This window comes from Lissotriton helveticus, chromosome 3_1 (genome assembly GCF_964261635.1).
Source record: "Lissotriton helveticus chromosome 3_1, aLisHel1.1, whole genome shotgun sequence".
Taxonomy (NCBI): domain Eukaryota; kingdom Metazoa; phylum Chordata; class Amphibia; order Caudata; family Salamandridae; genus Lissotriton; species Lissotriton helveticus.
The window spans coordinates 1,039,369,391-1,039,392,227 of NC_136061.1; the positions used below are offsets into that span (position 1 = coordinate 1,039,369,391).

At 51.2% G+C, this 22,837-nt stretch overlaps 1 protein-coding gene across 5 annotated transcripts in view; it reads left to right on the top strand.

Annotated features, from left to right (window-relative positions):
- The window catches only part of TLK1 (tousled like kinase 1), a 656,881-nt gene that overhangs the window by 220,042 nt on the left and 414,002 nt on the right, over window positions 1-22,837 (top strand). For all 5 annotated transcript variants that reach the window (XM_078681584.1, XM_078681580.1, XM_078681585.1 and 2 more), the window contains one exon: window positions 17,800-17,889. In XM_078681584.1, coding sequence (XP_078537710.1) covers window positions 17,800-17,889 — 90 coding nt within the window. The remainder of the gene's footprint in view (window positions 1-17,799; window positions 17,890-22,837) is intronic.

Genomic DNA, 22,837 nt, shown 5'->3' on the forward strand with positions numbered 1-22,837 from the left:
ATCACTTTAGGGGTGGGAGGGGTCATCCTCCTCTGAGACTAATTTGCTCTATCCACCAGAGTAAAGGTAGATATGGTGGCTATTTAAAGCCCTATTTTGGGAAGCCTTGCTCTCTGGGTCGTATTCACAAAGGTGTAGCATTTAGCCGGAATTCCTATAATTTTCAGCCTGAAGCATTGTCTGGCTCATACTTGTTCTACCTCGGCCCACCCCAGCATTTGGTCTGTAGAATAAAGTTCACTAGCCTTGAAAGGAAGCTGAACGTCATCAAAGCTTACTGATAATTTACGTTTGCCCCAGTATTGGAACTTTAATAGATTCCCATGCTTTTGTATCATTCCCCGTCGTCGGAATGGGAGTCTCGGTAACGTAATAAAATAGCGGTAGGTACAAAAGAGAAAGAAAAAGGCCTAGGCCTCATTCCCTTTTGTATCATATCCGCCTCTTTTTGTAAAAGAGACCAAACTTAGGCATCAGCCAATCAGAAGAGCCTCACCCCTTAAAACCCTCCTGAAGGAACCTCAGAGCCTCAGATTTTCTAATGCACGTTGTGCTTAGGAAGTCTCCTTTGAGCTCTGCTCAATCTCTACTCATTCAGTAGTTTTTTCTTTACGATTTCTCTCAAGTTGTTGGCTGCTCCTTCCAGGATGTCAGATTAAGAAAAGAACGCCCTTTTCAAGCCATGTTCCAGCTGTCGCAAGAAAAGGCTATTTGTTGAGGATAAGCATAAGGATTGCATCTACTGCCTCTATCCTGATCATAAAGCTGCGGACTGCAAAATCTGCCGCACTTTTTCAACCAAGACACTTCGGGATCGTGCGGGTAGGCTTCTTACATGGCTCTAGAAATTAAAGTCCAGGAAGGACACAGTCTCCAGTGAGGAGGACTCTTCTTCAGCGTCATCAGCTAGAAGGTCAGTCAAAAGGGGTAGGGGTTCCCCTTCTTCTTCTGTGGAGCATCCTTCTAAGGCCTCAGAAAAAGACCCCCAGAGAGTCTGAGAGCCAAGGTCCAGTCGAATCTCCTCACCATAGTAAAAAGGAGAGGGTAGGACCATCTACACCTTCTTTGGGTATGAAGACTGTTCCAGCCTTCAAGAAACCCTCTTCTCAGTCTTCTGGAAAGTCTGACAGAAGTTCCAAGTCGTCGACGATGAAGGCGTCGTCGACGGAGGCTCCGTCGGCAAAGAAATTGAAGCCTAAGCTTAAAAAGGTACCGTCAACGGGCTCGTCCACGGAGCAGTCGACGGGATCGTCGACGAAGACTGTGTCGACGATGGCAGTTGTAGCGGTGTCGACGAAGATTCCGCCGACGACAGCGACGTCGGTCGACGACGGCCGTGACGTCGACGACGAAGTGTTCGTCGACGACGAAGTGTTCGTCGACGGTGGTGACGACGACAACATTGACGACGGCAGGAGCGTCGGCGGTCTTGTCGCCGACGGCATCGACAACGCCCATCTCGTCGTCGAGTGTTCTTTCGTCGACAACGACTGTTCCGTCGACTAGGCCGACGGCGGCAATGTTAACAGCACCATTGTCGACGATCCCGACTATTTTGTCATCGGAGAAAAGAATTACAATTTCAATTACCAGAATTACACCGGACATGACATCTCCTAGGAGAGTTACCCCCTTGCCTCCAGCTCTACTTTCAGAGGAGGATGAGGATGAATCAGATGGTGATGATCAGGACTCTTATGGCTATGCCAACAGCCCATCCCAGCTTCTGGTTAAGTGCCAAGAGACAGATTCGGACGGAGAGTACAACCAGGAATGTAGTATCATAATCATTCTGTCCAACCACAACAATACTCGAGACAAGACATGGTGTCGGTACCATCGTCTCTTACAGGACCTTCACAGTATGCTACAGGACTATAAGTCTAAGTGTTCACAACCTGCTGCTCCAATTGCTCAAGCCATGCCAGTCCCTGCGACTCCCAACATTGGCTGCAACAGAATTGCCGGCCCAAGAGATCTCTCGGCCACAGACACCGGTTCCACAGGAGTCTTCGATTCCAGTGAACACCAATGATGATTCCTCGGATGAGGATCAAAATTTTGATGACAGGACTGATCAATATACCGAATGGGATGAATGTCATCCCGGACCCAGCATCTCCATGTCCTGATCCGGTGGACTCCCCGCCAGCTGATATAGGGCTATTTCATAAGCTAATGGAAAGGGCGGCTGGGAGATTCAAACTGTCTATGCCCTCTGTTGCCACGGAATGTTTCTTGTACGATTTTAAAGAGCCTTATAAGAAGACGACAAGATCTATCCCTATTGTCCAGCATCTTTGGGATGAGGGTCTTAAGGCAATGAAAAATCCAGGGACAGTGGTCCCTGTGCTACCGCGCCTCGACAAGAAATATGAAGCGCCTGAAGATGGTCCGGCATCTCTGACGGGACATCCGAGACCGGACTCAGTTATTTTCTCAAGCGGCGCAGAGAAAGTCATGCAACCCCTCAGCTCCATTGACAACTCCTCCGGATAAAGAGGGCAGGAGGTTAGATAATGCCGGAAAAAGATTCTCTTCCATGGCGAGTCTATTAGTGCGGGCAGCTAATGCCTTGGCGAAATTGGGGAGATATGATCGCCAACTATGGTGTGATGCTTCGCCGTACTTGGGGCAACTTCCTCCAGAGGCAAACACAGAGGCTGAAAAAGTTTTGCAAGAAGGTGAGGCTACGTCGATGGAAATCATTGACTGTGCAGTGGACATTGCCACGACGGCATTCCACTCTTTGGCTGGTGCTGCGGTCCTTCGTCGCCAGGGGTGGCTTAAGGTGACTTGGTTTAGACCTGAAATCCAGAATAAAATCCTGGATCTTCCTTTTGATGGAGAAGCATTATTCGGGAAATTGATAGATGACACTCTCCAAGATATTAAAAAAGATACTGAGACCGGTAGATCTCTGGGTATGCTTCAGTACCGTAAGGCTCCTTTTAGTGGTTCCAGAGGCAAACGCACAAGCGACAGAGGCTCTTATCAACAGCAAAGGTACTCATCCTATGGCTCAAGTTCACAACGATACCACCAACCTTATTAACAAAGGCAGGGCCAGGCCTCAAAGTTCTCGAGACCTAATAACAGAGGGAAGCAGGCTCTCCAAGGGCATGATACGTCCAAGACACAATAGCGGCCTCCTGGCTCTTCCTACTGTGCCTACCTCCGAATGATAATCGGTAGGAGGCAGGGTGGCACAATACCTTCTGAACTGGTCCAGGATAACATCAGACCGTTGGGTGCTAAATATCATTCGAAAGGGCCATACTTTGGAATTCACACACATCCCTCCATCCAAGCCCCCTGCTGCCATTCCATCAAAACATCTGCGTCTCCTGTGGCTCAAGGTTCATCAAATGCTCCTGAAGGGTGCTATAAAGCCGGTCCCTCTCTGCTCAAAGAGGAGAAGGATTCTATTCCAGGTTCTTCCTGGTAAGGAAGACGCTAGAGAAATGGCGCCCCATTTTAGATCTCAGGGAGCTCAACACCTATCTCGTCTCCCTGTCTTTCCGGATTGTCTCTCTTCAACACATTCTACGTCTAATCAACCCGGGGGATTTCATGGCTACGCTCGATCTCAAAGATGAGTACTTTCATGTTCCAATTCACCCAGCACACAGAAGGTTTCTACGATTTACAGTAGCCAAGAGCCACTTTCATTTCAGGGTTTTACCCTTTGGTCTTCGCTCAGCCCCGAGAATATTCACGAAGGTGCTGGCACCAGTAGCAGCGTTTCTACGGAAAAATCACTTTCAGGTTTTTCCTTACCTGGACGATTGGTTACTCCATCCAGGGAGGCCGCGAGGGATGCGGTCGAGGCACGTACCAACCTGTTTCAGAATTTGGGTCTCACCTTAAACAAAGAGAAGTCTTCTCTGGTCCCGTCCAGGATAGCACGCTTCCTGGGAGCCATCTTGATCTCTGATCTCAAGAAAGCTTTCCTAACCTTGGAGAGACAAGTAAAACTGCAGACCATGGCGCTAGACCTACAAAAAAGGTGTCTTTCAGTACGCCGCTACAAATCTCTTCTGGGGGTGATTTCATCATGCATTCCTCTAGTTCCACACTGCAGATTGAGGATGCGTCCTCTTCAGGAGCAGCTGGGCATCCAATGGAAACAAGTCCATGGATCATTCGACAAGGTGACCATCGCCTCGGCAATGAAAAAAGCGTCCTTGTGGTGGACAAAGCAGGAAAACTTGTCCCAAGGTCTATCCTTCGTAAGCGATCCGTCTCCTCAGGTGGTGACGACGGATGCGTCGTTGGATGGTTGGGGAGCAGTGCTGCAGGACCGTCAGTAGACATTTGTCTCCTCAGACCCATCGGCTCCACATCAATCTCTTGGAGCTCAGAGCAATCAAACTGGCTCTTCAAGCTTTTCTCCCTCGCCTAAGCGGTTCAAAGGTCCTCATCCGAACGGACAACACCAGGGCCATGCATTACGTCAACAAAGAAGGAGGAACCAGATCTCTCCCCTTGTCTCCGGAAGCTCCAGAAATATGGGAATGGGCGATCCTGCACGAGATATCTCTGCAGGCAGAACACCTTCCAGGGGTTTTGAACGAGAGTGCAGACAGACTAAGCAGATTATCCTTGACAGCATGGCTCCTGAGCAGCGAGAATTTATGAATCTTCCTATTTCTAATGAAATAAAAGAAGTTCTCTCCCATAGAGCCCCTTCCACGAACAAGACTTACCGTCTCAAATGGAAGAGATTTTGTAATTGGTGCAGAAAGGAAGGGGTTGACCCCTTTTCTTCAAAACCTCATCAACTTCTGCCTTCTCTTTTGTCCTTCGCAAAGACGGGGCTGGCCCATTCGTCCATTAAAGTCCATTTGGTAGCAATTTCTAGATACAGACGTTCTGAGTCTGGGCCTTCTCTTTGGTCTTCCAGGATAGTGAAACAATTTCTCAAAGGGTTGTTCCGTGCCTACCCTCCGGTGAGGCCTCCGCTTCCTACTTGGCAATTGAATTTTGTCCTCACTCAACTCATGAAGGGCCCATTTGAACCAATACATCGAGCAGACATGAAATTCCTTTCTTGGAAATTGACTCTCCTCCTTGCTCTCACATCTGCAAGACGCATTTGAGAGTTGCAGGCTCTGACGATCCAAGAGCCGTTTCTCCAGTTCAAAAGAGATACGGTAATCTTGAGAACAAACCCGAAATTAATACCTAAGGTGCCCTCGGACTTCCACCTAAATGAGCCGCTTATTCTTAAAGCTTTCTTTCCTCACCCTACTACACCAGCGGAAAGATCATTGCATTCTCTCGATATACAACGGTGCTTAAAATTTTATTTGGATAGTACCAAGGGATTCCGTAAATCCTCCCAATTGTTCATGGCTTTTGATGGTCCTTGCAAAGGTCTCCCTATATCAAAGCAAGGTATTGAGAGGTGGGTTACAAGTGCCATTCTACATTGCCATACTGCAGTGGGTAAGCCACTGACCAGCAAAGTTGGAGCGCATTCCACAAGATCGGTGGCCTCTTCAACAGCTTTCTTTGCGGGAGTACACATCAAAGACATTTGCAGGGCTGCGACTTGGAGCAGCGTGCACACCTTTACAAAGGATTTCTGCTTGGACTCCTTGCAACAGGAAGACACAGCTGTGGGCCAGGCAGTCCTGAGGAACCTCTCCCACTGATTGGTGAGCTTTTCTTTCTATCCCACCTTCCTTTTTCTGCACATTTTGTTTACATCATGTACTGATGGCTATTGCAATGTATGTTTATGCCACAAAATGTGTTTTGTATTGCTGACTGCTTGCTACTCTGATACAAAAGCATGGGAATCTATGAAAGTTCCAATACTGGGGCAAGAAAACAAGTTACTTACCTGTAACTTTGGTTCCCCAGTATTGGTAACTTTCATAGATTCCCATGCGCCCACCCACCTCCCCGAGGAAAGCTCAGCCTCCAGCAGATATGGTGACTGTTACACTACGGCTACGAAAATCTGAGGCTCTGAGGTTCTTTCAGGAGGGTTCTATGAGGTGAGGCTCTTCTGATTGGCTGATGCCCAAGTTTGGTCTCTTTTACAAAAAGAGGCGGATATGATACAAAAGGGAATGAGGCCTAGGCCTTTTTCTTTCTCTTTTGTACCTACTGCTATTTTATTTTGTTACCGAGTCTCCCATTCCGACGACGGGGAATGATACAAAAGCATGGGAATCTATGAAAGTTACCAATACTGGGGAACCAAAGTTACAGGTAAGTAACTTGTTTTCTTATAGTGACTGATTCTTTTCTGCAAAATTCATCAAGTTCTGCACATGGTAAGTATATGGCATAATCCAGTCTTGCTTTTGTAAAGGAGCAAGTTTGAGCACTTTATTACTAGAGTCACTACGCAGATAGGCCATGATAACTCCTCCACTTTCCCCATACTCTCCGGAATTTCCTGGGACAACCCCTTGCTGCAATAAGGCTCTATAAACGGGAAATGGAATCTGCCCAAGCCCTTTTCTATGACTCTAAAATCAGCTCAGCTTCAAACTCCCCCAGAGAAATTTTTAAAATAGCAAAGTCTTTAATTTATCCCGCCCCTGAGCGTTTGTCATTGGCAGGTGCCCAATCTCGCTGTGATAGTCTGGCTAATTTCTTCTCTCAGAAGATCCAGACTATCTATTCTTCATTTACCAACTGCATCGATGTTGGGGCACCTATTGTCCCTACCGGCCTCTGCACGCTGGACAAATTTCCTTTGTTAGACTGCACAACTCTTGACAAAATCATATCCAAAGTCACTTCAGGTTCCCCTAGCGACCCAGCACCACCCTGGATTCTTACTAAAGCCTTGGATACCATCTGTCCGGTTATTTTGGAGGCTCTCAATGCCTCTATTACCACCAACTCTGTTCCTATCCCCTGGAAGTGCGCGATGGTCAGGGCTCTATTAAAAAAGCCCTCGCTGGACCAGAACAACCTCGCCAATTTCCGCCCAATCTCCTTACTCCCCTGGTTGAGCAAACTGCTTGAGAGGCACGTCAACACCATTCTAGTAGACCACCTGGAATCAGCAAATCTGCTGGATGCCTCTCAGACAGGGTTCCGCCCTCAGCACGGGACCGAAACTGCCCTTATTGCAGTGACGGAGGAGACCCGTGCTGTGCTGGATCGGGGAGGAAAGGCAGCCATTATTTTACTCGATCTCAGTGCCGCGTTCGACACAGTCAACCACACCACCTTATTACATCGTTTAGGCAGTCTGGGTGTGTCGGGCGCGGCACTGGAATGGTTGTCCTCCTTCCTGACCGAGCGCTTCTTCCAGGTGTTTGAGGACGAGGTTGTCTCCCCCAAACATCCTCTTAGATGCGGGGTGCCTCAGGGCTCCTCCCTGAGCCCCACGCTTTTTAACGTTTACATGCAGCCCCTAGCAGGGATAGTCCAACCCTTTGGTGTGCGTATTGTCACCTACGCGGACGACACCCAACTGGTGGTCACTCTTGACCACAGGGAAGGGGCGTCCAACACCTTAGGTCCCTGTCTGGAGGCTGTGGCTAAGTGGATGCAACTCTCCTGCCTCAGACTCAACGGAGAGAAGACGGAGATTATGTTGTTGGGTAACCCTCCGCTGACTCCTTTGGCTTCCATCTGGCCCACTTGTCTCGGTGTCCCCCCCATTCCTAAACCCCAGATAAAGAGCCTGGGCATCTGGCTCGACAAAGCGCTTGATTTTTCGGTTCAGGCAACCAAAACAGCTGCCACTTGCGTAGGGCTTATGAGGATGCTCCGTAAGGTGCTCCCCCTACTTCCTTTCCAGGCGAGGAGAGTCATGGTTCAGGCCCTGATTCTCTCCCGCCTGGATTATGGAAATGCGTTGTATTTGGGCACCCCGGTAGCAGTGATCCGGAGGCTTCAGGTCACACAAAACTGCGCTGCTCGCCTGCTGTACAACATCCCACGGTGGCAGTCGGCAAAGCATGCCTTAAAAGATCTACACTGGCTTCCAGTGGCGGCCAGAGCTCAGTTCAAGGCGATGTGCATTGTGCACAAATCCTTTCATCAAACTGGCCCTGCCATCCTGCTTCCCTTAGCAGTGCCCTATGTCCCCCCCAGAGCCCTCCGTTCTGGATCATTGCATCTAGCGACCACATTTAAAATTAATAAAGTGAGGTGGGGTGGCCGCTCTTTTTCCTACACGGCTGCCAGACTCTGGAACTCCCTCCCCCTTGCCCTGCGAGAGAACCCAAACAGGATGGCTTTCAGGAAAGCGCTGAAAACACACCTATACACTAAAATCTGCTAAACTTTCCTGCTGGCCCACCTAGCTATCAATAGAAGCGCTGCGAGGCCTCCGGGTGGCTGGCGCTATACAAATATAATTTTTCATTTCATTTCATTTCATTATAGGTGACCCTTTCCGCCGCCATATACAGATCCATACCCCGTCTCCATTCCTCCACCTGGGGTGGTGACAGCGCCCCCTACCCGCTTGCCACATCTCTTTGCCACCACCAGGGTCAGCATAGTGAAAATCAGGTGTGAACGGCTCAAGTCCACATCATTAGTGATCCCCAGCAGGACAAACTTGGGTTCCATCGTAAGCTCAGTCTCCAGCACCTCACCCAACTTTCCTAGTATTTGTGTCCAGTAAATGCGGGTAACCGCGCACTCCCATAGGACATGTTAAAAAGTCCCCCTGTGGGTGTCTACATCTGAGACAGCACGAATCACTTGCCCGCCCCATGCGATGCAGCCTGACTCTATCATAGTAAGCCCTATGTAGTATTTGTATTGAATGAGTTGTAGCCGTGACTCTATTGCCACCTCCCTATGGTGCATTAGAGCTGCCTCCCAGTCTACCGTGTCCATCTCACCCACATCCTGTTCCCAAGCTGCCCTCAGTTTCCCGAGCCCATCCGGGGTGTTTTTCTGGGTCTGTTACTAGACGTTTCGTGACATAAGGGCCTTTATATTTATCACCTCATCTCTTCGTTTGCATGGACCTCTTTCATAGCTTATTGCAAACTGATAATGAGCAGTGGAAGGTACTTTATAATGTATGATCTGATTGCGAGTCATGTGGGAGTACTGCAGTGATGATCACAGCCATAAAATCATGATGCCTAGGCTGTTCGTACTTCTGGGTTGTGAGAATACCAGATTGAATCAAAGGTTATTGAGAGTTGTAAGGTTTTTGAAACCGAAAAATGAGTAATAATGTGGAAATCTGTTTAGCCTGTAGCACCTGTTACCAGTCAAAGCAATATATATTTTTAACCCCTTCGGTGCTGATGACGGAACCGCTCCGTCATCAGCCGCGGTCGCGCTGTGCTGATGACGGAGCGGTTCCGTCATGGCCCGCCCAGCTCGATAGAACGCTCATGCGCGGCGCGAATTCCGTGCCTGCGCTGAGGGTTCTATTGAGCGGGGCGGGCCGTGACGGAACCGCTCCGTCACAAGCACAGCTCAACAGACGCTGGTGACGGAGCGGTTCCGTCACCAGCATGCGCCCGCCGCGGGGCCGCCCCACACCCGTAGCACTGCGGCGGAATAGCCGCCGCAGTGAAGGTGTTAAAAAATATATTTTTATTTGCATTTTGAACCAACACAAACATATTTGGCACGTCACTAGCGAATAACCACACTCTTCTGCGCTCCCCCAACCCCCCCCCCCCCCACCCACCCCAAGAACAATCCCATAATCAACAGCCTCTCAGGACCCAGCAGCCACCCACTGTACATCTATTCGTATCATCCATTAGACAGTCATCGGCCCCCTGCAAGTCCGGGGCTCTGGGTCGCCTCATAACACCCCCGGACCCAGCCCACTTCATCTGGACCCTTAGTGCATCAATCAGAGCCCAGCCCCCCATCAAGGCCATGATAACTCCTCCACTTTCCCCATACTCTCCGGAATTTCCTGGGACAACCCCTTGCCTTATAGGTGACCCTTTCCGCCGCCATATACAGATCCATACCCCGTCTCCATTCCTCCACCTGGGGTGGTGACAGCGCCCCCCACCCGCTTGCCACATCTCTGTTTGCCACCACCAGGGTCAGCATAGTGAAAATCAGGTGTGAACGGCTCAAGTCCACATCATTCGTGATCCCCAGCAGGACAAACTTGGGTTCCATCGTAAGCTCAGTCTCCAGCACCTCACCCAACTCTCCTAGTATTTGTGTCCAGTAAATGCGGGTAACCGGGCACTCCCATAGGACATGTTAAAAAGTCCCCCTGTGGGTGTCTAAATCTGAGACAGCACGAATCACTTGCCTGCCCCATGCGATGCAGCCTGACTCTATCATAGTAAGCCCTTTGTAGTATTTGTATTGAATGAGTTGTAGCCGTGACTCTATTGCCACCTCCCTATGGTGCATTAGAGCTGCCTCCCAGTCTACCGTGTCCATCTCACCCACATCCTGTTCCCAAGCTGCCCTCAGTTTCCCCAGCCCATCCGGGGTGTTATTATTTAGGGTCTTGTACGTCAGGGATACCAGCTTGTTGGGTACCTGTTCCTGCAACAGACGTCCCTCCAACGGGGCATACTCCGGCAGGGGAGAGGAGATCGTCGTTTCTGCCCTCCATGCATGGCGCAGTTGCGTATATTTAAGGAACTGTGTGGGATAGCGGCCAAATTCCGTCTTTAAGGTTTGGTAAGATTTAAGTTCCCCTCGCGCCACTAGGTCCCCTAGCGTGGAAATTCCAATGTCGTCCCAGACCTTAAACCCTCTGAGTTTGTGGAGCTCCTTCAGCCAAGAGCAGGACCATATCAGTGTCTGTTTTGTAGGTCTGTGCGCCCACCCCATCATCTTGCTCGACCTGTCCCATACCTCTATAGTTATTTGTGTGGCCGGGAGAAGTCGTCTCCTGCCAGTCCCCCCACACAGGTAGTGTAAACTGGTGCGTGCAGCCATGGTATTCCTCTCCAAACGGTATGTAGGGTGGTTAGCCGAGGCATGATGCCAGTCATTGATCGGCGCTAAATGCTCAGCCCAATAGTAGGCCTCCAAATCCGGTAGAGAGATCCCTCCATTATACTGGTTTCTCTGGAGCGTGGCTAGAGCTATTCTGGGTTGTTTTCCCAGCCACAACAGGGAGCACAATTCTGCATGTATTGTTGTAAATATCTACCGGGGGAGTGGGAAATATTAATTCTGTAGGGCATACAGGAAGCGGGGCAGCGTGATCATTTTAAACATTGTGACTCTGCCTAGTATCGTGAGAGGGAGAGCTTGCCATCCGAGAGCATCCTCCACGAAGTTTGACAATACTCGCGAGCTGTTCTTTTGATTGGACGCAATTCTATCAGTTAAGTATATACCCAGGTATGTAAACCCTGCCTGAGTAACCTGGAGGGCCCTAGGCAGGGGGGCCATGTTACTTCCATTTGCGGACTATACAAGTTTGATTTATGCCAGTTTATCGTATACCCCGAGAAGGAGCCATACCGGTCCAAAAGTTTGAACAAAGCAGGGATTGTAATGTCTGGCTGGGTGATATAAAGTAGTATATCATCCGCGTATAGCGAGATTTTCTCTTCCTTGGCGTCCGCTGGGGATATCCGAAACCCCTTTACCTCCGCCTCGTGCCTAACTGCACAGTCCACTATCTCAATGGTGAGGGTGAAAAGCAGGGGGTACAGAGGGCATCCCTGCCGTGTCCCCCTCCTGATGGGGGAAGTCCTCCGAGAGGATCCCATTCACATTAACTCGGGCTCTAGGGGAGGCATACAGGAGTCCCACCCACTTACGGAAGTTAGGGCCAACTCAGTTTAATCCGAACCGCCTCCAGGAAGGGCCAATGGACCGCGTCGAACGCTTTTTTAGCGTCCATGGAGAGGAACATGTGTGGAGCGTCCCTCTTCTCTACTGCCATAAGCCAATTATCGGTCCGTCTCGTTTTGCCTAGTCGCTCTGTCCGGTAAGAACCCAGTCTGGTCCTGGTGTACCAGGCCTGAAATCACCTGACGTAGGCGGAGAGCCAAAATCGTTGCCAAGAGCTTCACCTCCACGTTCAGTAGAGAGATCGGGCAGTAGGACGCACAGTCCTCAGGAGGCTTACCTTGCTTATAAATGGGTACAACCATGGCCATTCGCAGATCCAGTGGGAGAATACCCTCTTGGACGGCGTCTTGGAAAAATGCTAGTAGGTGGGGTGTCAAAAGATCAGCTCCTTTTTAAAAAATAATTCCACCGGCAGCCCGTTGGGGCCCGGGGACTTTCCTGTCTCAGCCTGGCTATGGCCTCCCTGATCTTGGTGGCTGAGATATCCACTTCTAGGGTCGCCCTATCTTCGTCCGCTAGGGTCAAGGTGGAAATAGTAGTCCGGTAGTCCTCAATCCCTGCCGACTCACCCTGATGCCTGGCCTTATAGAAGTCAAGTCACCAAAGTATGTAGAGAAGGTCCGCACAATCTGGGCGTCCCCCCTCTGCAGCTGTCCCTGCTTATTCACCACGCCTTCTATCCACCTTGCGTCCTGTTCTTCACGGCTCGACCACGCCGGAGCTTCCCGGACTTGTCCCCCACATGGTACAATCTGTGTAGGGTCGCTAGCGCCTGTGCTTTTGCCTCGTCTGTCACTAGGCTTTTATATTGTTGTTGTATGTCAACCAGTTGCCGCAGCACCTGTGGGTCTGTCAGGCAAGTACTGCAGTTCCAATTCTAATATTTGAGATTCCATAGAGGCAAGTTCCACCTGTGATCTCCGTTTCTCCCAAGCGATTCGGTTTTGGGCCCTATCTCTGAGCACTGTTTTATATGCCTCCCACACTACCACACCGGAATGCACCGAACCTACATTTTCAGCGAAGTACACTTTTGTGTCTGCTCTGAGGCCCCGCAGAAGCTCTGTGTTCTTTATGTCCCACGCCGTCAGTCTCCATCCCCCTCTCCTGGCCCTGTCCCGCCTATCTTGACCAAGAGGGGCAAGTGTTCCGAAATTACCCTTGCAAGATATTCAGCTTCAATTTCTGCCCCAAACGCATGTCGTGGGAGGAAGATATAGTAAAGTCTCGAGTGTACCTTATGTGCCCCTGAGTAGTATGAATATCCCCTTGTGCCTGGATGTAGCCATCTCCAAACGACTGTCAAGCCCAGCGTTTCTATGACCCTAGCCAGTGGAGTGGTCGGGGGGTTGTCTGCCCTGCTTCTGGAACGGTCCAAGGGGAGGGACATTACTTCATTAAAGTCTCCCTCTACTATGTGTGTTGTGTCCGATGTGTCGAACAGGATTTCAGCCAGTCCGGATAGGATCCTCGCCTGGAGCTTCGGTGGAGCGTAGATCGAGACAACTGTGACCTTGCGGAGCCCCCATGTTCCTGATACTGCCACATACGTTCCCTGGGGGTCCGTCCATGTCCGCTTCGTCACAAAGGGCGGAGATTTCCTGACCAAAATAGCTACCCCCCTGGAGCACGTCGTGTGCCCCGCATGCGCCAAGACCTTATAGGGTCCTCTCGCCAGAAAACCACACTTCGTTCCCCGTAGGTGGGTTTCCTGGAATAAAGCTATGTCCGGGTGTACCCTTTTCAGATATGTCTGCACCAATCCTCTCTTAACCTTGTAACCCAATCCATTCACATTCCACGTGAGAACCTTATAGGGCCCCGTGGGCAGACCCTTGCCCCTAGGGTTGTGGTCAGTCAGGGCAGCCATGCAGGTGTGTAGTGCAAATGTCCCTCCCGAGGCGGGTGAGCCTCTCCATTTCGCTCCGTGACCAGTGTACCAACTAAAAATCAACATAGGAACCAAAACATCCTCAGCCAAAAAACCCTTCTCGGTCCACCCCTCCCTCCACCCCCCACCCACCCCAACTCCGCCGCCTCCCCCTAGGGTCCTCCCAGCCATCTAGACGGGAAGTAGACTTTTGGGGTAGACTGAGGTCTGTCGCAATCCCCAGTATAACTCACCCCACAGATCTGAACTTCTGTGGGTTCCCCAACACCATCAAAACAACATTCACCAGAGAATACAACTGGAACTATAGTGCCAAGAGGACACTAATAGAAAAGATAAGAAAAGAATCTAGATCAGCAGAAAAAGCGAGTAAGGTAAGAGAAAAGAGAGGAAAAATCGGGGGGGGGGGGGGGCTGTCCAGTCTGCCTACTCCGGCAGAATTAACCCTAGACAGTCGCTCCAGCAGATCCCTGTTCAAGAGTTGATTCATTCTGCGGTGGGCCTGCCTCCGTCAACGTCTCCCGTTCCAGAGCCAGTATTTCCGCTGCCAAGGGGTGTAGTGAAGGGCCCATCCTCTCGTCTCCTTCGGATGAGGAGTGTTCACTTTCAATTCCTGCGCCCTTCTCTGTATCCTTGCCCAATTGAAGCCGCCCTGAGGAACGGAGTGCACGGGCGCTCGCCGGGAATCCAGGGACCCATCAGTGCGACGACCCTGTCTGCCGCTACCCCTCTGGGCGTACAGGGTAACGCCTTGTAGACGGGCCCTGTGTACCAGGAGTCGGGGAGGTATCGGATGGTGGTGTAGGAACAGGCAGTACACTGATTCTTGGTGTTAATGAGGGTTTTATTGGTATTCCCCGTTGGGATTTCAACATGAGAGTTCTCCGGGTTCGGAACGTAAGTCTCTCCCTCGCGAACTGACTGGGTTCCGTTGTGACGTTTGGAAGGACTTCTTCTCCTAGGTTGTGTGTCGCGGCCCCCTCGCGGTCTGGTCACGGATGGTGGTGTGTTTATGGCCGTCGTCGTGGCTCCGGTGACCCAGGGAAAGGAGAGACCAAGCAGAAAGGGGCCGTTAGTTCTAGCGTCCTCAGGGAGGGCATGCACCGGGGTCCCAGGGGTGTAGTGTAGGGAGACACCACTCGTGCTCACACAATCAAGTAAAACGCGGTGCGGTGGTGAGGGGAGGAAACAGACTGTGAGGGGGAGTAAACGCGGGATAAATGGACACAAGAGGGGGAAGGGGGACGCAGGATCTCACACGGGGCTATTTACACTAAAGTACACGCTTGCTCCCTACCCAAGCCGCCATACGCTGACGTACCTGGGCAAGCCACGCTCCTCCCCCGGGAGAGTGGCACGGCGACTCGCAGGGTCGTTGGCCTCCTGGCTTCCCCTCGGTCGCTCCTCCGCTAGCTCCCAGCTGTTCGTCGGGTTCTCCGCTTCTTCCTCCGTTTCTCTCGTCTCCGGTTCCTAGTTCTCCGTCTTCACTCTTCTCCGACACTTCGGGGGTGACGTCACACGCCATCCACATTGCTTCCTCACTTTTGGCCAATCCAGGCCGGCTGACGTATACAGTGGGCGGATCCTTCTCCTCAGTGTAAGTCCAGTTAAAGGAGCCGCGTTCTTCCTCGGCGTACTCCTCGGACTCCGTGTCCCATGGATCGGTCTGCAAAGAAGGAGGATGTGCCGGGTCAGAACCAGGTGCCCACCAGTCACTTACAGCACACCCCCCTACAGCACGCGGCCTCACCCTGTCACACGCCTAAAGCGCGGCCTTTCCTCAGCTGTTGGGGGCGGAGCCTGCGTTGCAAGTCTATGGTGCGGCCTCCCACCGCACCAGATGGAGCCCTCTCACCCGCCTGCGTCCCCTGGCGCCTCAGGGGGGGTGCTCCTCTAGCCACTTCCAAGCCTCCTCCGGAGTCTGGAAATAGTGAGATTTCCCCATAAACAGGACCTTCAATTTCGCAGGGAAGAGCAGCATATATTGTATCTTGCGTTCTTTCAATTTAGCTTTCACAGAGTCAAAAGTACGCCTCTATTTCTGCACCTCCCGACTATAGTCCGGAAAAATCATGATACGGGTATTCTCATGTCGTATCTCTCCTAGCTTCCGCGCCTCTCTGAGTATCATGTCCCTATCCAGGAAGTTGAGAAAACACGCTATGACGGGCCTTGGCTGGGCGCCCTCTGGCAGTCCGGCTAATAGTGCCCGGTGGGCCCTTTCTATGACAAAACAGGAGGAGAACTTGTCCGCTGGGAAGGTGTCCCACAACCATGCATAGAGGAACTCCGGCATGTTGGCCCTCTTCAATTCCTTCTCTAAAACCCACAAAGCGCAGATTCTTCCGTCGTGCTCTGTTTTCCGCATCATCAACCCTCCACAGTAGCTCCCTGTGGGAGGATTGGAATTCCTGCATAGCTTTGCGGAGGTCATGGACTGAGTCTTCTGCTTCGCCCAGCCGCGTCTATGTCTCCGTGACCCTTCCCGCTAAGTTCCTGAGGTCCTGCCGCAGGAGCGTCACCTCTGACCCCACTGCGCCTATTTGGCCCTCCAGCGCGGTCCTGGATGCCTGGCTTGCCTGGAGGAGGGTACCCGTGTCCGAACCAGCGCCCGCACGTTCCTCCATAGCAGGGGGGATGACCTTCATATAATGGTCCATCTTGCTCTGGCGTTGCTGTTTCGAGTCCCTATCCCTGCCCATTTCCTAGTTGGCCCGGCTCAGGTGCCTGTGCAGGGCCGTCCCCACCCCCTCCTCCGCTGTGGGCCCGGTCACTCGTTGCCAGTGTCCTGCAGGTAGCCCACCTGGTGAGTCAGCCTGTGGGGTCCCCTCCACAGAGATGTGGGGCCACGAGGTAGAGGTGGGGGGTGGGGAGGGCGCCGACTGAGGGGATAACCAGGCTAGGGGCCAAAGGAGGACTCAAATGTCAGGGAGGCGGAGGGGTCCCTCCGAAGTCACAGTCTACAAGGATCGTTGGCCCTGCCGTGTCTGAGAGGCAGTGCAAAACCGGGCCTCTAGTGCACAGAATCCAACCACATCCAGTGTAGAGGCGGCCAGAAAGAAGGCCCCGGTCGCAGAGGCAGGCTCTCTATTCACAGGAGGAGGGGCATGGGGAGCAGGGGCGCTGCACTCCTCTCTGCAGCTGTATTCCCGGCAGCCGTCCCCTGCACCTCACCTCCATTCCAGCGCCGGCCTGCCGGTCCTCGGTCTTGCGCTGCACCAGGCCACAGTCCTGTGGCGGCTCGTGGCCCCAGCGGCTCCAAGATCACTTGCTGCCTCCGCCCGCTCCCGAGTATATGTTTTCAGTCCCGAGGTCTGTTTCTCTGCTGCGGCCCCTCTATCGCGGCCCCCTGTGCGCTGCAGCTCTCCACCGCACTTTCAGGGACGGGTATCAGACGCGGGTCTCCTCCACCTCCCGTCTGCGATCCCGGCCCTCCGACTCCTCCCCCAGCAGCAGCGTCCAAGCCCAGCAGGAAGGAGGGTGGGGAGGGGGGGCTCCTTCACCGGTCCACAGCGATCCTCTTCAGTCCTCTCGCAGCCTCGGGGGGGGGGGGGGGGTCAGCGGCCCCCACCCACACCTTGATCTCCGGATCCACGGGGACGCTCCCAACAAGGCAGCCGCAGTGAAAGTCCGACTCTCCTCGTCGGTGCTCTGGGCTCGGCGCAGCACCCTATCCTCCGCCTGGCGCCATCTTGGGATCCGTCAGCTCGTCCGGCCTCACTTCAAAATTCGGGCTTCCCGGTGGCGAATCTCCGCACAATCCTCCCGTTTTCTGTCGCGGGTGGCAGCAGGGCACCCTCTGTGTCGTTATCGGTGTACTCCAGGTCTGCTGGGCACCGGAATGTGAGTCGGATACTGCTTTCCGCCGGAGCTCGGAGAAAGCACGGCTCACTCGGCCATGCTGTTCGCCACGCCCCTCCACCTCTATATCTTTGTCGCTTTATTGTTAAGTATCCAGGCGGTCATTTTGATCCACACAAATATAATGCTTGGAGATCAGTGCTACTGCAAGATTTGCAAGTAAGTAAATTGTTCAGTTCACTTCTACAGAGAGTGGGATGTGCATATTTGGAACCAGGTCCAAACCTGCCATTGTTTATCCAGACTGAAAGTATGCAGATTTGTAAAGTTTGGTTTATAACTATTTCAAATATTTGTTTTAGGTCACACAAAATAGCCCTTCTCCTACTGCATTAGTTTTTTCGGACCACCCTGCTACGCAACCAAAGCAATTATCATTTAAAGTGATTCAGGTAAATGTTTTCCAGTATAATGTACCCTTCTATTTCTAGCATTTTCATGTGTATAACTGTGTATGTTTCTTTTAACATTTTTTGATTCGTTGTTCATTGTCCACGTCTGGAAATTAGGGTCTACAAAATTACTGTAAATGAAAGCTATTAACATTTGTGTTTACATAGAACATTTGACTCTGCCCAGCTGCTCAGGAAGAATGCATCAAATTGCACTTCACAGTGGATCTTGTTTCTTTACAATAATGTTCTTAGTCTGACCCTGCCCCATTCAGAACTTGCTATTTCTTCACATAGCTTTTTCAGGAGTAGCACAAGATGATAGAGAGCAAGTGATTGCCAAGAGCATTATCCTTTACCACTCTAAAGGTAGTGGATAAAAAAAGTCCCTGACCTTGCGTGACAATGTTGCTTAGGTCCACTCTGGTTTCCAGAGAGAGGCTTTGGTCATCCTTCTCATAATCAACATCTAGGAGAAAGGTATACCTTTGTGTGTGATTGAGCAGTACAATAAATGATCTTAATTTGTTAATAAATTAACTTAATTGGTCAAATTAGCTTAATTGGTTTGGCCGGGGGTTTACATGCTACATTGCTTAAACTGGACCCATTTTATTTTAATTTTGTTTTTTTTATAAAACTTGCTCTAAATAGGTGGAGTGTTTTTGGCAGTCCTGCTACATTTGAAGGTACCCTAAATGATCCCACTAACAGAAATCTGGCTCTTTATTTTACATGACTCATGTCAGATGCAGGCCAGGTGCCACTGCTGCGCTGTTTTGTGACCAGCTTCCCTATTGTGGCTTTGCTTGGAAGGCAACACACTTGTTCCCAAATATATCTCTGTTCGAGACATGTGGCTGTAGATGCACATTGTAGGAGGCTGGCTTAGTGTATGGTGCCCACTTACTTAAGCAATGCACTTTGCACTAATCCAGACAACCCGTATGGTGATTATAGTTGTCTTTGATAACCATAGAAAGCTCTCACAGTGGTATCTGTGGCGATCAGCCTTCCGGCTTTTCTTGTAGTAGTGTAAAGCTGCTTGTTTTACCTACTTTAATCAATAATTAAGTTAAATGATGAAGAACCACACAGTGTTTATATAAAAATAAGTCTATTTGTTACACAACACAATCTGTATATCTCCTACCTGGCGATATCAACACAATGCACAAATATACACTGGTTTCCAGGGGGAGACCAAACTATATATGAAAGTGGAATGCAAACTGCAAAGGAGAACAGGACTTTGACCAGAAGAGCTGGGGAAACAAGGAACCACTTTAGGTAAGTACCCAGGAACCCCACAGAGGCTGTGTGCAGAGTGGAAACACAGCCGAATGCCCAATGGAAGTCAGTGGAGAGGTCTTGGTTGCAGTTTTAGAGGACCCTGAGGAAACCTGTTGGAAGACAGAAGGTTGGAGAGCCACCCCAACTGTGGATGCCCCAGGAACCAGATTACCTGCACCATGGAAGCCGGGTGCATAGTGGTGAAGTGACGTCAGAACCCACCGTAGATGACAGTGGGAGAATCGACTAAGATGCCTCTTGAGAAGACTGTGAAGGAGTCCGCTGAAATCCAAGGGTAGATTCTGGAAGTGAAGAACCTGGAAGCAGAGGGAACAAAGTCTATGCCACTCTGAGGTGACCATGAGGTGGCTAGAAGGCACGGAAGCACGGTGCCCACCGATGTCTGGAGGTTCACAAGAGACAACGGTGACCTTGTCTCTGCAGCTGTGAAGACCAGGTGACGCTGAGCGACCAGGATCCTTTCACAAGCTGTTCCACATTGGGTGTCGGTATCTATGTGGTCGGTGTTCGGCGGGAGCACCAACGAGCCTTGGTAGCTGTAATTGATGTGGAGAGCGAAAAGGAGCAAACTTTTGGATCAGCAAGGTCCAAGTGACTCACCAAGTGCAGGAGAATAAGACTAGGCCCCGAGCAAGCAGGGGAGACTACTGAAGCAAATTAAGACCCTGAAGAGGACCCACAGGCAAGAGTTGCAAGAGGAACTCCAGCAACTCACCAGGGTCAGAGGCCCATGATGCAGGAGATGCAGGGAGGACTCTGTTCTTCATGAGGTGCTAGAGGCTGGTGCTTCTTGTAGCCCGAAGATCTCTGGTGTGCAAAGACACCAAGCCTTGGCTATGGCAAGTTGATGCAGTGCACAAGGGTTTGGTGTCAGCAGCACTGATTAGCGATACTCTCCTCAAAATTACAGGGAAGACCGGCCCAGCCTCTAGGGAGCCACAGAACAACCGCCTGTGTTGCTGAGCCTCTGGATGTCCGTTGGACGTCCGAAGTAGCAGACATGTCCGCTTAGTCGCGGTACCTGCTGATACAGGGCAGTGACTTCTTCACTCCAGGGGAGATTTTTTTCTGGTGTTCTTCATCCATACAGGTCTTTTGGAGAACCTGGATGAAGCACAGATACAGGCAATGCAGACATCTTCAAGAAAAGGAGCAGCAGGAGTCTTACCAGGTACAGTTTGGGCTGTTTAAGTCCAAGTGTCCAGAAGATTGAAGAGTGACGTAGTTTCAGGGTTGAGTCTGGTCCCACAATGAATCTGAGGATCCACCCACAGGAGAGCCCTTAAATACCCTAAGTGAAGGGTTGGGATGAGACAGGGGTCCCTCCCAGAAGAGTGTCTGGACAAAGAGGAGGATACTCGCCTTTCTTTTGTCCCGTTTCACACCAGAGTGGGAACCCAGGGTTCCTGAACTGGTTCAAACTGGAGTATCCAAGGAGGGCACCATCTGTGCCCTTCAAAGGAGTCTGGTGGCGCTGGCTAGCGCCCCCACCCTATCCCAATCCACTAAGTCCTGCCTAGGAGGTAGTCACACCTCCCTGCAACAGGAAAGCTATTGTTCTACCTTCTCCTGCTCGAGCTTGGCTCACCAGCAGGAGGGCAGAATTGTGTCTTTGGTCCGCAGCAGCACTAACTTGCTTGCATATCCTTAAAAGCTGTTACTGGGAGTATAGAGGGTCCCCTAAGGGGCCCCCAGTACACTGGATTATACTTCCAACACTGGAATCAGTGTTTGAGTTTTATTCCAACATGTTTGATACCAAACATCACCGGGTTCGGTGCAGCCACTATATAGTTAGACATCTCGTAAAGACTGATGTCTTAAAATGGCTGACCTCACTTACATGACCTGGAGAATTGACTTCAGGGTTTGTAGGAGTGTCCTGCCCATGCAGTGGCACCCTCACACTTGTAACCAAGTACCCTACCCTTGGGACTCAAAACCTGCCATAGGGGTGACTAACAGGTTTTAAGTGCATTGACCTTCAAATATAAGGAAACTTAGATCTGTTGTGAGAGGTGCAAGCACCATCTCACACAGGCTGCATTGGCAGGCCTGTAGTCACAGTTTAAGTGGACTCCCATGTGGTATGATGCTTTCTGCTCCAAAAAGACCCCTGGAGACCAAAGGGTTCGGTGTCTTGCAATGTCTCATAGGATTTCAGACGACACCCTGGACCCATTTGGCCTAGAGGTCTTGGAGGGGGAGCACCATCCTCAGCCCTCTGCGGCAGACGACAAAGTCCTATCTCCCCATAGGCAGATCTGGCTTCCATCTGGAGATCAAGGACCTTTTGCTAGCTCAGCAGGCAGAGAGTAAGGTAGCCCACCCCCCTCGCCATCACTTTCAAGCAGAGCAACTTCTGCCCAGGGACACCTAGTCATTCTGGAATGCCACAGACCATCCGTCAGGCTGACACGGTCTTCGGGTAATTGTCTGCTAACAGTCCTCTTTAGGTGTACCGTTCAGCGCCTAAGAAATTAGTGAGACTGGGTTCCCCTGCACTGGTTTGATCTTTGATGCCAACCACTTCCACCTCAGCAGCGACCAGACCCTCTGCACCGAAACCTAAGCCGCTTTCGAAGCTGATGTCAGCCAGCAAGACAGACCTCTGCTCTGGCTCTCTGGAACTGATTTTACACAAACTACAGGAGTTGATTGATGCTTGGGAAGGACACTTGGTCATCTATCCTCACAAGGTCTGGATTCCAGCCCGCCCCTCTGGGTCTGCAGCATCTCAACACTCTAACCGTCCGCTGTCCTTCTAGGAGGCTTTGGACATTCCAACTCCGCTGAAGCAACTTAAGAAGGTGGCATGGCTAGTAGTTTTTTACCCTTTACAGATGCATCACCACACCCTCCTACTCAACCGTAACCTTCCCCGCCTGCTTCTCCAGGGATCCCCTTGACATTATACCTCATGAACCACCTCATTCTGACACAGGTGGTCATGGGGTACGGGGGCACATTTGGCACTCCTCTCCAGGGCAACTCTTGGGACTCCTATGACGCAGACCCACCGGGGGATACAGCCCCAGACTTGTGTCCTGCCCACCCCTCCCCGTCGTATGAGTCCACATTCTATCAGGAACTTCTTGGTAGGGCCACCTCCTTCCATAAGGTGGATCTTGAGACAGAGCCTTTGGAGGAGGACTTTCTCTTTGAAACCCTCTTCCACCTACCGCTCCACCCAGTACCTTGCCCTGCTCACAGGTATGCCCTGTCGCACCACAGACCTCTTTCAAGACCCGGTCTGAACTACGGTCATAACTCTCAGGGTGGCCAAAAAGTACAAGTCCTCCCCTACTTGCCATATTTACATATGTGGGCAGCTCCCACCTGACTCCATTGTCACTACAGCTCATAATAGAGCCAACTTTCAGGCTACTGGTGATGCCCCTCCACCAGACAAGGAGAGTAAGCGTATAGATGCTGTGGGGAAGAGGGTGGCCCTGCAATTAGCCAATCATTGACACATTGCTAACTCCATTGAGCTACTCACTCGATATGACCTTGCCCTCTGGGATGAAATGGAGGAACTCCTCCAGCATCTCCCAGAGTACCACAGAAAAAGGGTTTAGGAGATTGTTTCTGAGGGAAAACGAACTCTAATACCACTATCCGCTGCACATTA